The sequence below is a fragment of the Osmerus eperlanus genome, chromosome 5 (assembly GCF_963692335.1).
Source record: "Osmerus eperlanus chromosome 5, fOsmEpe2.1, whole genome shotgun sequence".
Taxonomy (NCBI): domain Eukaryota; kingdom Metazoa; phylum Chordata; class Actinopteri; order Osmeriformes; family Osmeridae; genus Osmerus; species Osmerus eperlanus.
The window spans coordinates 19,880,382-19,894,575 of NC_085022.1; the positions used below are offsets into that span (position 1 = coordinate 19,880,382).

Here is a 14,194-nt window from a genome sequence, read left to right on the forward strand (position 1 = left end):
CGGGAGTTGATTTCAAAGTTGACTACTGACCTTCAAACAGGAAGGTCTCGTTCCAATGAGGGTTGAGATTCTTCCTCTTGACCTTGGTCTCCAGCCTGTGCTTCTTGTCGGGTAGCAGATAGAGCTTGACGAACGGGTCGGAGGTTCCAGAGAAATCCTTTGCGGGCAGCTCTTGGCCCTTCAGGACCTTGACGGTGAGGGTGGAGTCCTGGAAGCTGTAGCCCACACTGAACTGGATCCGGCCCAGCTTTTCACTGATTGGTCCTTCGTGGTCATCGTCTGAGCCTGGAGACAGCTGTACATGGGGAGAAGTGAGCCTGGGGCTTGAGTTGGGCACACATACACACCACGCACCCCCTGATGGATCCGACACACACGCACGAGTGCACACACACACATGCACACACACGCTTCGATGGAGGGGAGCAGTGCGATTTTTGGGGGGGCTGTAATTCTCTGGTGGTCATGTGGCAGACGCCCATGGAGAGAGATGCATTTGACATTAAGCAGACTGAAGGAGTTTAATTTCCTCGCTAATGTTCTTACTAAGAGGCAGGAGGTGCTCAGATTGGAGATAGGGAGCTTTAGCCCCCCCCCTCTCTCCCTCTGTCTCAGCCACTCCCCAAGCTGCTTTATCACTGCTGAGCCCTAAAAGGCTGCTATCTGATGGAAACAGGAGAGAACAGAAGGAAAGCAAGAGTGTGAGAGAGAGAGAGAGAGAGAGAGAGAGAGAGAGAGAGAGAGAGAGAGAGAGAGGCAGAAAGAGAGAGAGAGAGGCAGAGAGAGAGAGGCAGAGAGAGACAGACAAAGAGAGGCAGAGACAGAGAGAGGCAGAGAAAAGGAGAGGCAGAGAAAGAATGAGAGACAAAGAGGCAGAGAGAGAAGCAGAGAGAGGCAGAGACAGAGAGAGGGAGAGGCAGAGAGAGAGAGAGACAGAAAGAGAGAGAGAGAGAGAGAGAGAGAGAGAGAGAGAGAGAGAGAGAGAGAGAGAGAGAGAGAGAGAGAGAGAGAGAGAGATGAGGGCAATGCATTTGGGGCACAGAGAAAATGGAGAGAGGCAGAGCCCAAGGTTGACTTCCTGCACTTGCAGTCATCATTATCCCCACATTGTATTCTCCCTCTGGCTCTCCCTACAGCCTTTCCTCCTCTCTCTTTTCTCTCTCTCCATCTCCCTTTGTTTCTCCCTAGCGGACGCTCTTTCTGTTTCTCCCCATGTCTCTCCCTCTCTTTCTCAGGTTGGCAGACGTTTGAGTGGCTGAATGTGATGGAGATAAAGAACAAGCAGCAGGTCATCCAGCCAAGCTGAGAAGAGCAGGTTCTAGAACCTCTGGTGTAATAATGCTTTCACTGGCCTGCCAAAGATGTGTGCATACAAATACACACTTACAGTTTGCTAGGCGAGGTTCTTCTCAAAGTGACCTTTAGACTTGAATGTCAGATGAATTAAAACAAAGAGAGAACTCATAATGAGTCATCCACATCCAGCGTTTTAGTGCTCGTCAATAGATCGGGACAGGTCAGGCGGGTACATATTGCATGTCTGATTCCACACTATAAGTTACAGCTCTGCAGAGTGAGTCACCTTGAATGAGTGGTCTCATATGACTGACAAGGCTTCCTATGTGCTTGCGTTGAGTGGCTCTCTAGTGTACCTGTGGGCCTTTGAATCAACACAGACATGATGGGCGGCAGTGTGACTCAGCAGGCAGGCAAACAGGCAGACAGAGAGAAAGACAGGCAGAGAGAGAGAGAGACAGTTAGACAGAGAGAGAGACAGGCAGACAGAGAAAGAGACAGGCAGAGAGAGAGACAAGCAGACAGAGAGAGATAGGCAGACAGATAAAGAGAAAGGCAGAGAGAGAGACAAGCAGACAAAGAGAGAGACAGGCAGACATGCAGGCAGGCAGACAGAGAGAAACAGGCAGACAGAGAGAGAGAGAAATAGACAGGCAGACAGAGAGAGAGAAATAGACACGCAGACAAAGAGAGAGACAGGCAGACAGAGAGAGAGACAGGCAGACATGCAGGCAGGCAGACAGAGACAGGCAGACAGAGAGAGAGAAACAGGCAGACAGAGAGAAATAGACAGGCAGACAGAGAGAGAGAAATAGACAGGCAGACAGAGAGAGAGAGAGAAATAGACAGGCAGACAGAGAGAGAGACAGAGACAGGCAGACAGAGAGAGAGACAGAGACAGGCAGACAGAGAGAGAGACAGAGACAGGCAGACAGAGAGAGAGAAATAGACAGGCAGACAGAGAGAGAGACAGAGACAGGCAGACAGAGACAGAGACAGGCAGACAGAGAGAGAGACAGAGACAGGCAGACAGAGAGAAACAGGCAAGCAATTCCCCCCGGTGATGGAGGGTCAGCTCAAACACAGTTGGCCAAACCAGTGGTAGAACTATGGTGTGTGTGTGTGGTTGTGTTTCTGTGGTGAGGTAGTCTTACCATCACCATGTCACCAGTAAGGGAGTTGGCCAGGTCGGTCACAGAGGAGTGGCCATCTGCGTCAGGGGGATGGCCCTTGGGGCTGTTGCCTGGTTTGTTGCCCCCAACCCTGTGGGGAAGAGAGCAGGGTGACCAGGGGTGAAGGCAGGCAGGGAGAGGGCCCAGGGCAGGCCGCGGGCGTGGACCCAGTCTGAGGACCTGGGGGCTTCCTATGGTACAAGAGCAGGGCTGACTGACTGAGGGGCTCAAGGCAAAGCTAGGTTGAAATAGAGACAATCTGTGAAATACCGGCACCAGGATTTTGTCTGTTAAACGTTCGGCCTTTCTGAGGTTATTTTGGCACAATCAAAGTGAAGTAGTTGGAATGTCAAGGCTCGTAAGCATCCAGAATATCTACTGGCAGAAATGCAAGGTACAGTAGTTCCAATATGGAGAACAGACACATCAAAGAGGACACATGACCCTTTTAGATGAGGTCACACAACTGAGGTACATCATAGATGTGCCTGGATTTCCATTGTTTTGACACAAAACACACATAGAACATGTCCTATTCATCCTATACACAGAAATGAGACAGACGCATATAAACATGTATAGTAACATTTATAGACAGACATGTACAGCAACATATGGGCCAAGAGGACTGAGGCCAGCTAGTCAACGATGCTAGGACACTAAGTGATTCGGATTTCGTGTTCGGTTGGATTGGGTGTATTAGATTTGAGTGTGTGGGCTCAGGAGCAATGCTGTATATGAAATCGGGTGTCTGGGAGTGCAGGTGTCTCCCAGGGCAGGGGAGATATTTCAGTGCAAATGTCAGCAGATGGTAGTGTTAGTGCCTTTGCGGCACATAGAGTTAGCTCAGGATAATACAAGTATACATTATTTTAAGATTAGAAAGGGGCAAACATTCTGAGAAAGAACAAAAGGGCGCTTTCCAAATGATAGGTAAAAACTGAAATATAAACTTAAAAAGATTTCAAAACAGAGAAAGAGAAGACAGAGAGAAAGAGAGAGAGAGAGAGAGAGAGAGAGAGAGAGAGAGAGAGAGAGAGAGAGAGAGAGAGACAGCGAGAGGACTCGGCCAATGTCATGTGTTACTGGACACGGAGCACTCCATAGACGACTCGTCAAGGCACATTGAGAGGTAAAACACAGATACACTGTTAGGCAACACTAATGAAGTGTGACTGGAGTGGCCGGAAAACACGAAAGAAAGATATACAGACATGGTGGAAGAAACCAAAGAAGAAGAGGAGAGACAGACAGGGGACACAGAGAGCAGACACGCAATGGAAGAAGCTCACAACGACGCCAGATACATAAGATTGCCGAGGAGGCAGAGGTTCGAAGAGGGGGAGCGGGGAGGGGGGTAGCGAGAGAGAGAGAGAAACAGAGAGCGAGCGCGCGCGAGAGAGTGCTACATGTATCTGTATAAGAAAAGAGGAAGTATTAATAGCATGAACAAAGTGAGGTTACAGAACCAACAAAAACACAAGGAGAGAGAGATCAACCGACACCCAAGCACGTTAGAGAACAACAGAACTGCAAGGAAGGAGACAAGGAGAGAAAGCCTGGAAACACAAGAGAAGCTTAGTTGGGTCAGTCTGATAAGTATCAAACGATAAAGACGACAGAATTATGCACACACAGTATATCCGACGGGAGACAGAGAGGGCGACGCATGTCAAAGAAAGAGTCGAGAGTGAAAAGAAAAATACATGTAATAACGTTAGTCACCGGAAACAAAAAGAGAACTCAAATCATTGCTCCTCAGCAGGAGAGCAGAAGATTAGAAAGATAGGTACAGAATGAGGGAGGAAGAGATTTAGATATACTATACAATAACATAATATATCAAAATAATAGGGGAATAATAATCAAAAGGATTAACACATTTAGAGTGTTACAGAAGAGGGAGATACAGTATCAGTCATGATAAGATACTAAATATGTATCAGGGGTACTTATACTTCTTACTTTACCCATTTAGTATAACACTCTAAAGGTGTGGGTTGGAGGACAGGGGGCCAAAGCACAAATCTGGCATTGGCTACATGTGCATATATTACATATGCAAGTAGTTGTCACTCTATGAGAGTGAAGGCAATGCCTATGACAGGCCGAACACAAGAGCCCTGTGACCGTCTGTCTGTCTGTCTGTCTGGCCAGCATCCACCGTCTAGCTAAATGCTGTGTGTTTTCTTAAAGAGGCAATACTCTGTGTGCAGTGACTGGAAAATTTGTGTATAAGCTTGACAATTTACGATCAAACAGACTAGTGATGTGAGCTAGTTTGCAGAAGACACAGACAGACGCAGATAAAGAAATATTGACATAGACTTGAGACAGACGGGAAAAGCAAGCGAAGCAAGACAGGCGGACAGGTAGGCAGACAATCACTTTGACCAGCGAGGGAACCGGAGAGAGAGAGAGAGAGGGGAGGAGGGATGTTAACCACTTCTAAAAGTCGAAAGCATCTGTTTCGTCAATTGGGGTTAGTTTTGTTAGTTTCAAAAGGAAGGGTTTTTGCTTTGACACAGCCCATTTGGTCGGATTCACACCCTAAACTGGCGGTTGAGAGGATGAGAGGAGAGGGTCGGCCTTAACGGAGACTAGCCTCAGCTCTGAGGGGAAACTCCAAACATCTGAGAGAACACCTGGAACCTCCCTCTTCCTCCGCTCCGCTGTCGATGGAGAGTGAGAGTTTTCTAGGATTCATTCTCCTTCATGCTTCATTCAGGGGGTCCGCTACATTCTCAGGTACGAGCCGGTACATTCAGGGGAATGGCCTTTCTACCAGCCCTGCTCCACAGCAACTGACTGACGGACAGACTGGATTGTTAAATGACGTTGTTTGAGGCTGATTTGAGGGCTGATTTGAGTTTGTGGCAGAATACTAGTACTGGTTTCTGACTGTTACTCATCATGCCAATCCTGTCTATGAAGTAACCTACTCTTGGGGGGGGGTTGACACCCAGAGTTGGATGTGTCACTGTTGCCTGCAGTTGTCTATAGTAGCCAGTGGGAGGCAGAGTGGACTAAAGTTGTTATTGGATGATCGGCTTCTCCCACAGCTCCAGCAATGAAAGTGGGCTGTTGGCATAGCAACGGCTCTAGAAACATAGACCATAGATATGGGGATTTGGGGAGGGGAGTGGAGGAAGGGGGTATGGTGGTGGAGGGGGAGGGGCGAAAGGAGGGAAGATAGGGAGGGTGTGAGGAGTGGGGGGCAGCAAACACAAAACACAGAGAACACAGCAGATAAGGTAGGATATATGACAGGTACGGGTGAGAGCCTCGCAGAGACACACACACACTTACAGGGACACACACGCAGAGGCGGGGCCACTTTGGGTTTCACCCTGACCTGTGATACTATCCTGTTGTGTTACCTGACCGAGGGCGAGCAGCTCGAAGAGAGGGGAGGGGGGGAAAAGACACTCCACTTCTAGGCTGAAGAGAGACGCGAGAGAGACAGTCCCCCCTCCCTCCCTCCCTCCCCCTTCCCCAACACACACACCTTCTAGGCTGAAGAGAGACGCGAGAGAGACAGCCCCGCCCCTCCCTCCCCCAACACACACACCTTCTTTCAGAGACCCAGACTCCCCACACCAATGGAAACACACACACACACAAGTAACACACACCCCTAACCACTTTATAAATGGACACATCCCTGCTGCACTTCACTACATCCACCACTATTCACTGGCCTTGCAGTACATTTCATATTAACATAAGCAGAAAGGATGTAGTATTCAAACAATGTGCAGCTTACATAACAAGCCCTCCACTGGCAAAGCATGCGTGTATGCACCATCCTGTCAATCTCTAGCCCCTGACTTCTTGCTTTGTAAGCAAACCATGTAAAATCATATTCACTAATTAATAATTTTCTCAATGTAGCTGGTGCTGCAGAAAACTGTGTCGGTTTCTCAAATCCTATTTGTCTCTCAGAAGGTTGTTTGAGGCTACTTTCCTCTCCCCAATTTGGGGAGAATCATTTACTGTATCTTGCTTTAGTTTCCAGTAAAATTCAAAAGAGAAGACGTATGATTCACTGGGAAGCAGAACCGTGTGTTGATGCACTGATGTCACCTGGAGATCAGAAAAACTGTCATGGACTCACAGGCCTCAAATTAGGAACCTGTTGTCGTCTAACAAATATGACAGGTCTGAATCTGAGGTCACCCATGTTTCAGATGTTACAATTCCCCCTCTCTTTCATAGAATTCTAAGCCCCTTAGCAACTGTGCCTTTGTCATCGGAAAACTCAATTAAACCCCATATTCATGGAGTATTACGACAAGCCAAAATCTTCAAATATTTACGTCTATTAGATATGTCTATAAGCTGCTGATATTGCACCTGCTGTTCTGAGAAAGGGAGCCTACTTGTAGGTTTACACTCAAGACAGATGACAGCCTCTTCTCCTAGAGATCTCTCTATATGCTTTCAGCCTCTAGTGACGCATGGATGGATCTATACATCTACCATAAGGACTATACCTCTCTCTGCAGATCGAGATTGCTTTGCACTCTAAGTAACCTCACTTTGATTGTGGACGAGTACTCAACTCACGATTACTTAGCGGCCCTTGCTTTCCCCACAATCAACATGTGGATGAGTGCACTATCTCACCCCTACTCTCAACATATGGATGCTACCCCCCACTCTGGGAAGCCTGACGACCACATAGGCTTAGCCTCCCCCCCTGCTCTCTCCCCCCTGCTCTCTCCCTCCTGCTCTCTCCCTCCTGCTCTCTCCCCCCTGCTCTCTCCCTCCTGCTCTCTCCCCCCTGCTCTCTCCGTCCTGCTCTCTCCGTCCTGCTCTCTCCCTCCTGCTCTCTCTCCCCTGCTCTCTCTCCCCTGCTCTCTCCCTCCTGCTCTCTCCCTCCTGCTCTCTCCCTCCTGCTCTCTCCCCCCTGCTCTCTCCCCCCTGCTCTCTCCGTCCTGCTCTCTCTCCCCTGCTCTCTCTCCCCTGCTCTCTCCCCCCTGCTCTCTCCCTCCTGCTCTCTCCCCCCTGCTCTCTCCCCCCTGCTCTCTCTCCCCTGCTCTCTCCCTCCTGCTCTCTCCCTCCTGCTCTCTCCCTCCTGCTCTCTCCCTCCTGCTCTCTCCCCCCTGCTCTCTCCCCCCTGCTCTCTCCCCCCTGCTCTCTCCCTCCTGCTCTCTCTCCCCTGCTCTCTCCCCCCTGCTCTATCCCCCCTGCTCTATCCCCCCTGCTCTCTCCCCCCTGCTCTCTCCCTCCTGCTCTCTCTCTCCTGCTCTCTCCTCCCTGCTCTCCCCCTCCTGCTCTCTTTAGTATGTTGATGTGTGTCATGGTTGTGGGGACCCCTCCGGGGACCAGGCTTAGAGAGAGAGAGGCCCCCCCAAGAGGCTGCTCTGATCAGTCAGGCCTGCAAAGCTCCTGTTACTGGGTGGGGCCTACCGAAGCAACGATAATCTCCTTACATGTTAACAAGAGCAAAAACACATAACATCTAAAACAACCATGCCTAGAAAACAAACTTGTGGTTCCGAGACCCCCCCACTGACAGTTAATGACAAATATTACATCTAACCTTTTCTCCTGAAGGGTTATGTGCTGTGGGCTTGTATGCTGTCATCTGATCTAGTTTGTCATAAAGACCCAACATCAAGTCGCCCCAGTACCATGTCCTTTCATATACTTAAGATTAACTCATCCATCACTGAGTCACACATGGTCACAAATAGAAAGACAGGGGAAATATATGTTCTAATCCACGGAGAAAAAAAAACACCCACTATTTCCTGTGTCCAGTGTTTAGGACACTGACTAGTCTGGCCTTGAAATTAGATTGTCTCATAACTTATGTAACACCATCTATTGCTGCTCCAATTACATTAACATACGAATGACAATCTTCACGTATTATCCATACAAATACAGTGTTGCAATATATAATAGGCATAACACATTAAATAACACATTACATGTCAGTATACAAATATTACATAACATTACAAACGCTCCACTAGCTTATAAAAAAATAACCTCACTGACAGGCCTAAATTATTGAAAGACCACAGGCGAGTGTTTTGAATGTAAAATGCGCAACAGGGATACGTCCCGCCCACTTCAACTCAGCCAAGCCCCTCATTGGTCCACAGGGCTGTCAATTGTTCTAGGGAGAGGGGGAGGTCTAGAATGCACTCTGACTGAATTCTCTTTATAGTAACAGGAAGTGAGAGTTACTATACGTTCACTGAATCGAAGCAGAATCCCATCAGCAAAGCCCACTGAGGCATTATCAAGCCACTCAAGCACCCTAATTAAGCTGTCAAACATCCACAACCTATGGCAGCCTGAATGTAAACACCCCATTATGCGTGGACATAAGCGTCAAAAAACAAGAGTGTCTATTGATGCCGTAAGCAATCAATCCAAACCTCTGGAGTGGTTCCTACCCATCCTGCTCTGACCTCTGCTCCTTACAGTGGCCAGGGGGTGACCTCTGACCTCTCACCGGGACACTCGAGTGCAGGGGTATTCTGGGGCACAGGTCCCCCCTCCCTAAACACAAGACCTGTTTTCTCACCCTTGTCCTGGTGTTTGGGATAAATATGTGTTTGTTTGGCCTGCCAAAAATTAAGAAGCAATATGCATCCCTCTCTCTAGCTAACTCTCGAGTTCCTGTGTACTCTGCCATTTTACAACTAAACGGTCTCCAAAGCCCTGAATATAATTGCAGTGCTAAGCCAGCCGTATTTCTGTTCAGGAGACCTTTGGTTAACATGGGACATCAGTCATTTGTACTCTGTACAAACCTAATGGGTGACTGTCAACAATACACATGAATATGTATTTCGATAAGTTTGGGAAGGAAGCTCATTTTGACACTCACTGTAACTACAGACAAAATACAGTAACTAATTACTTTCTTCTATCTGACCAGAGAGAACTTATTTTGTATACATCTAATGACGAGATTATTCCGTAGACTATATCGTACAAACCATATCTCCCCTGTGCTGTTCTGACACTAAGAAGTGGTTAGGAGATGGAGGGAGGTGACCGATGAGCAGAACTGGGGGGGATGTTTGACAAAGGGATGTACCGTTGGAGAATGGAGGGAAAATAAACAGGCCAAGGAGGTGGACCAGCTAAAAGAAGACATCTGAGCCATGTTTAGAATAAGCAGTTGCACAGATGTGATTGATGAAATCGCGGCTAGACATCTGTCAAGTCAGCACTAAGCCATCAGCGGATGGAATCCTCCGAGCCGACTCATACGGTGCATTTTTTATGCTCTGAGAGGATTTACACTTTATACCTGAGTCACTACATTTTTCCATCCAATTATAGCACGTCTAAATAATTAATTTTACATTTAAATGTGTAATTTGTCGTGAAACAAACCAAACAATAAATGACTCAAGTGAAATGAGTTTACGGTTGAGGAGACAGGTGGACAGAGGTCGCCCTAAGTGCAAGATAATCAGAGCTTTCATTAAGAGTTAAATATGATTCTTTTTTCCACGTCATCGTTTTCACTAGTTTTCTTTTAATACATCTTTAGCTGTCAGTATTTCGAACTTTGAGTGAAAATTCTTATGAACTTCAGGTTTATCTGAAGAATTCGAGCCGCTATGACAGTGGGTTGGTGGTGGTTGAGTGCCAGTTTTATGTGTGTTTTCTATTGTTGGTTATATTGTACAGAGTATTTAGGAAGGATCTGGGTGAGTGTTTAGCATACGGTAGGAAGCCAAGAGCAGGATGCCGAGTCGTAAATACGGCAAAATCTGAAAACTCATGCTAATCCTGAATAATAACAGATGTCATTATGAGACATGAATTTGGAACTTCCGCTCTCATGTGTGTTTAAAAGAACAGAAACATTTGGTCCAGTACCCTGTGTTGGTCTCTTCCGTCTGAAGTGTTGATTCTACGAAAAGGCCAGAAGAGGCTCTGGGGCTCGAGACAAAAATTAAGCAGACAAATGCAGAGATGAACGACTCAGTAGTTGATGACGTAACAACGCGCTGAAGCAGAGATACGTCTATGAGTAATGAAAGTGAATATTAAAACCTGAACAACAATTGACCGTGCAGTCTGAAGGGGGCTGCATTTAGGATTATCTTTGATTAAATCCTAGGGGAACGTGAGACTGCAAGAAGCGGTATGGCGCTTAAGACTAAAAATGACAGGTTCATGAATAGCAGAGACGTGGGAACCCTAAACCGAGATCTTCATAGATCCCAAGTTATTAATGACGTGTCAGATGGATGATGATGTACATTATCTGCATGAAGAACAACACCCCTGATGAGGAAGTAAAGTATAACAGCCCTACCTTTATTTTTCCTCGCGATATGTCAATCACATCTCCAATTTGCCACGGAATCAAAGTGAGATTGAAACGGCCTAATTGGCCTGCGGGGGAAATCATGTGTGTCGCAGGAGCCAGGGCTGGGCCTCACTCAGGTTTCTGTACAGGCACCGCATGGTGAAACGCTGGTGCAATAAATCAAATCCAACCCATGATATACAGATAAAATTGTGAAAAATAAGACGCGCTCTGCGGCGCGTGCTGGTTCTAACTTTTGAGAGAGACACATGACTTTGTTATACCTGAATAATAACACAGAAAAGGGCTTTTTGTTTTTACAACAAAAAGACTACAATACCAGCCGTATTAGGTGGAGGACTGGGGAGACAGAAAGCGTGTTTACCTTCGGATGTCTGGATATCTGTGGGAATACATTTGGGTGGCTTTGGTGTGTAAGGTGAAAGCAAGAGGAAAGGCCTATTTATAGCAGCATGTTTACGTAAGTGACTAGCATGTTCCAGAATAATGAGGACTCTCTCAGGATCCTTGGTGCAGCTGCAGAGATGGGACTCTCTGAGCAGTGGAGGGGGGATCGTAGAAACTAATGAGCTGGAGAACAGACAACAAGAGCTGGAAAGGGATGGAATGATAAAAACCATAAACATACAAACAAAGCAATACTACAAATGCCGCGGGGAAAAAACAGGGAAGGAAAACGGTGGAAGGAAAACGGTGGAAGGAAAAAACGAATGGAGAATGAAAATGGCAGAGGAAAAGCCATCACATGAGGTGAAATAATTAGCTAGCGTCGATTGGTAAATACAGCCACTGGCATGAGGAAATCCTAGTGGGAGATCCATATATTCCCTGAAACCACAAAGCTGGAGTGACATGGATATGTGAGAGACTCACCATAATGATTTATGAGCTCATTACTGCCCTACCACTAACACCTAAATTGCTTTGTCCCTTTTCTGATCTTCTCTTTAAAATTTTCTACCTGACTTTGGCTGCCGACAGAGTGTCCTGCTGTCTACGCCAAACTGACATAAAAAAAACTGCTATTGTGTCTACAGGTAAGCAAGCCAATGGTAAACAACCCCTACAATGCAAAAACTCAGTAATCTCATGAAAAATACTGCCTCCTCTAATCCAATACCACCTGTCCTACAACTGATACCCAAATCCCTCCTTTCATTTCCTCCCCCATTCTCTCACACTCATTTCCTCTCACACTTTGACCGGTACCTCTTCTCAGGAGGGGGCTCCTGATTGGCTGGCGCTGTCTGGGTTGCCTCCTGCAGATCTGGGATATTGGCAAAGTCGTCCTGCTCAGCCAGTCCGATAGCCAGAGACAGGACCACCATCTTTCCTTCACTGTGGCCCCGGAAATCAGAACGTACAAAGAGGCAGAGGAAAAAGAGAGGAGACAGGAGGAAGATAGGGGACATGAAGATAGAGAAATAGGAAAATAAAGGGGACACGAGGAAGAGTCAGGAGTTGTGGAGCGTGGAAAGAGAAGGGAGAGAATAGTCAGAGACTCAGAGGTTTATAAGGCGACAGAGGGGACCGAAAGATTGAAAACAGGGAAACACAGACAGAGGGAAACAGAGGAGATAATGTAAGAGTCGTCGGAGACATTAGTTCAGCTTAAACAGCAGACCCACAAACCTATTACTGTACAACAGCGAGCGCTCTGATGTGGGGAAGGATATCAAATACGGCCACTGATGAAAGGCCGGCCCATTAATAATGTGCTAATTATAATGAAGTTGATGATTGTCACAGGTACCCACACTCGCACGTCAAATTGTTCTAATTAGTAATTGATGCTTTGTTAATGAGTGTGGCATTCAAAAGCTCTCGCAACCAACAGGTACTGTACACCAAGGCTTTAGGAAGCCCATACCCACACACACACATACACAGTCATTTATTCCGTTTATTCATTTAATCTCTGCCTTCTGCCCTCCCTCAAGACTCACCTTTCCCATCCAACATCCCTGTCTTCTTTCTCTAGAGTTAAGATTTAATTATGCCTCATTAAGAAGATCTGGACTAATTGTTTCTATTTGAGTGTCAGAGCATCCTGAGGTGCCTGGTGTGTGTCACTGTTTTCTCGGTCAGTGCTCTCTCACTCTCTCCTTGGCTCTTTCTCGTTTGATCTCCCTTTTCCCGCTACCATTCCTCTCCAATTCCCCTGTTCTTCATCCCGCACCTCACACTTAAGCTTCTGCCCAGCCCTCTGCTCTCGTCCATCCCTCCTTCGCTTCCTCTGCTCTGACTCTATCAACACGGTACACCTGTACCTACACTTACGTGACACGGCTCTTGCGATGCAAACTCACATTTAAGATGTCCGTGTTTATTCCTTCTCGTTCAATCATTCCTGTTCAATCTGTCACCATCTGTCATATATGTGTCAGATATACTCTAATCTCTCTTTTCATATGGACATTTCTTGTTTACTCAAGAGAACATTGAAAAAACGCTATAACTCAAGCCCCTGGCTTGAGGCAGTACATTAACAATGCTACCATAAAACATCTTATTTAAGCCAAAAGGCCTGAGTGGCAATCTCCCAAGCGATTCATTTGGTCAAATGGTTCTCAAGGCCAGCTATCTGTGTCAATGACATCTCCAACAGATTCATTGAGCAATGATTCACCCGAAAAGGGAATCTGGCCAAGATTGAAATGAACTGGCTTGAAACAATGGGTCATGTATATTACTTGCCCACTCTGTCATCAATCATCGCCAGCCTTGCTATTGTGGTAGAGTAAATATTTTAACAATTAATTCAATTCGACATTTAGAGTCGTAGGTTTTTACCGTCATTATGATGTAAGAAATGTTATGTTCAATTGACCTTGGTGCCGTGTGTGCTTACACAGCCAGTGCCAAATCTGTGTCTCCCTCCTGTCGTAGTTCAGGAGGGGCGTAGCTGGGACGAGCTTTCACCGATGTTGTTTACTACCAGCGTTGAAAACCAATTGCAAAAAAAGACTTGGTATGAAGGGACATTTAACACGTGTCACACCTTGGTACTGTCCTTCTTCATTTTCCAACCGTCTCTCTCTCTCTCTCTCTCTCTTTCCTTCTCTTATGTTCTCCCTCTACCTTCCTTCATCCTCCCTCCTCTTTTGGCCTGTAGCGACATTCTACGTCGTCTAGCGACAATCTATTGTGGGAGTAATGGTGCTGGCGACAGAAGATCAATGCGTCAGGGTTAACATGAATCTACACACAGTTGCTTAACCCTTGTTCTCATACTGATGCACAGTGACATGCACGCAGTGATATACACACAGTGACACGCAGCCCACAGAGGACGGGCTTCACCTACCAGGGAACGAAAGGGTGCAGGAAAACAACTAACAAACATTTTGTTGATGAAATATACATCCCTGCCATGCGGAAGCAGGGTATTTTAACACTTCATGTTTTT

The 14,194-nt window shown here is 46.7% G+C and overlaps 1 protein-coding gene across 1 annotated transcript in view; it reads right to left on the bottom strand.

Annotated features, from left to right (window-relative positions):
* syt7a (synaptotagmin VIIa) overlaps positions 1-14,194 on the bottom strand; it is a 64,824-nt gene that overhangs the window by 10,446 nt on the left and 40,184 nt on the right. Inside the window, exons 8-10 of the mRNA XM_062460834.1 lie at positions 11,995-12,123; positions 2,451-2,727; positions 30-295 (exon numbers count right to left, since the gene is read on the bottom strand). Of these exons, the coding sequence (XP_062316818.1) occupies positions 30-295; positions 2,451-2,727; positions 11,995-12,123 (672 nt within the window). The remainder of the gene's footprint in view (positions 1-29; positions 296-2,450; positions 2,728-11,994; positions 12,124-14,194) is intronic.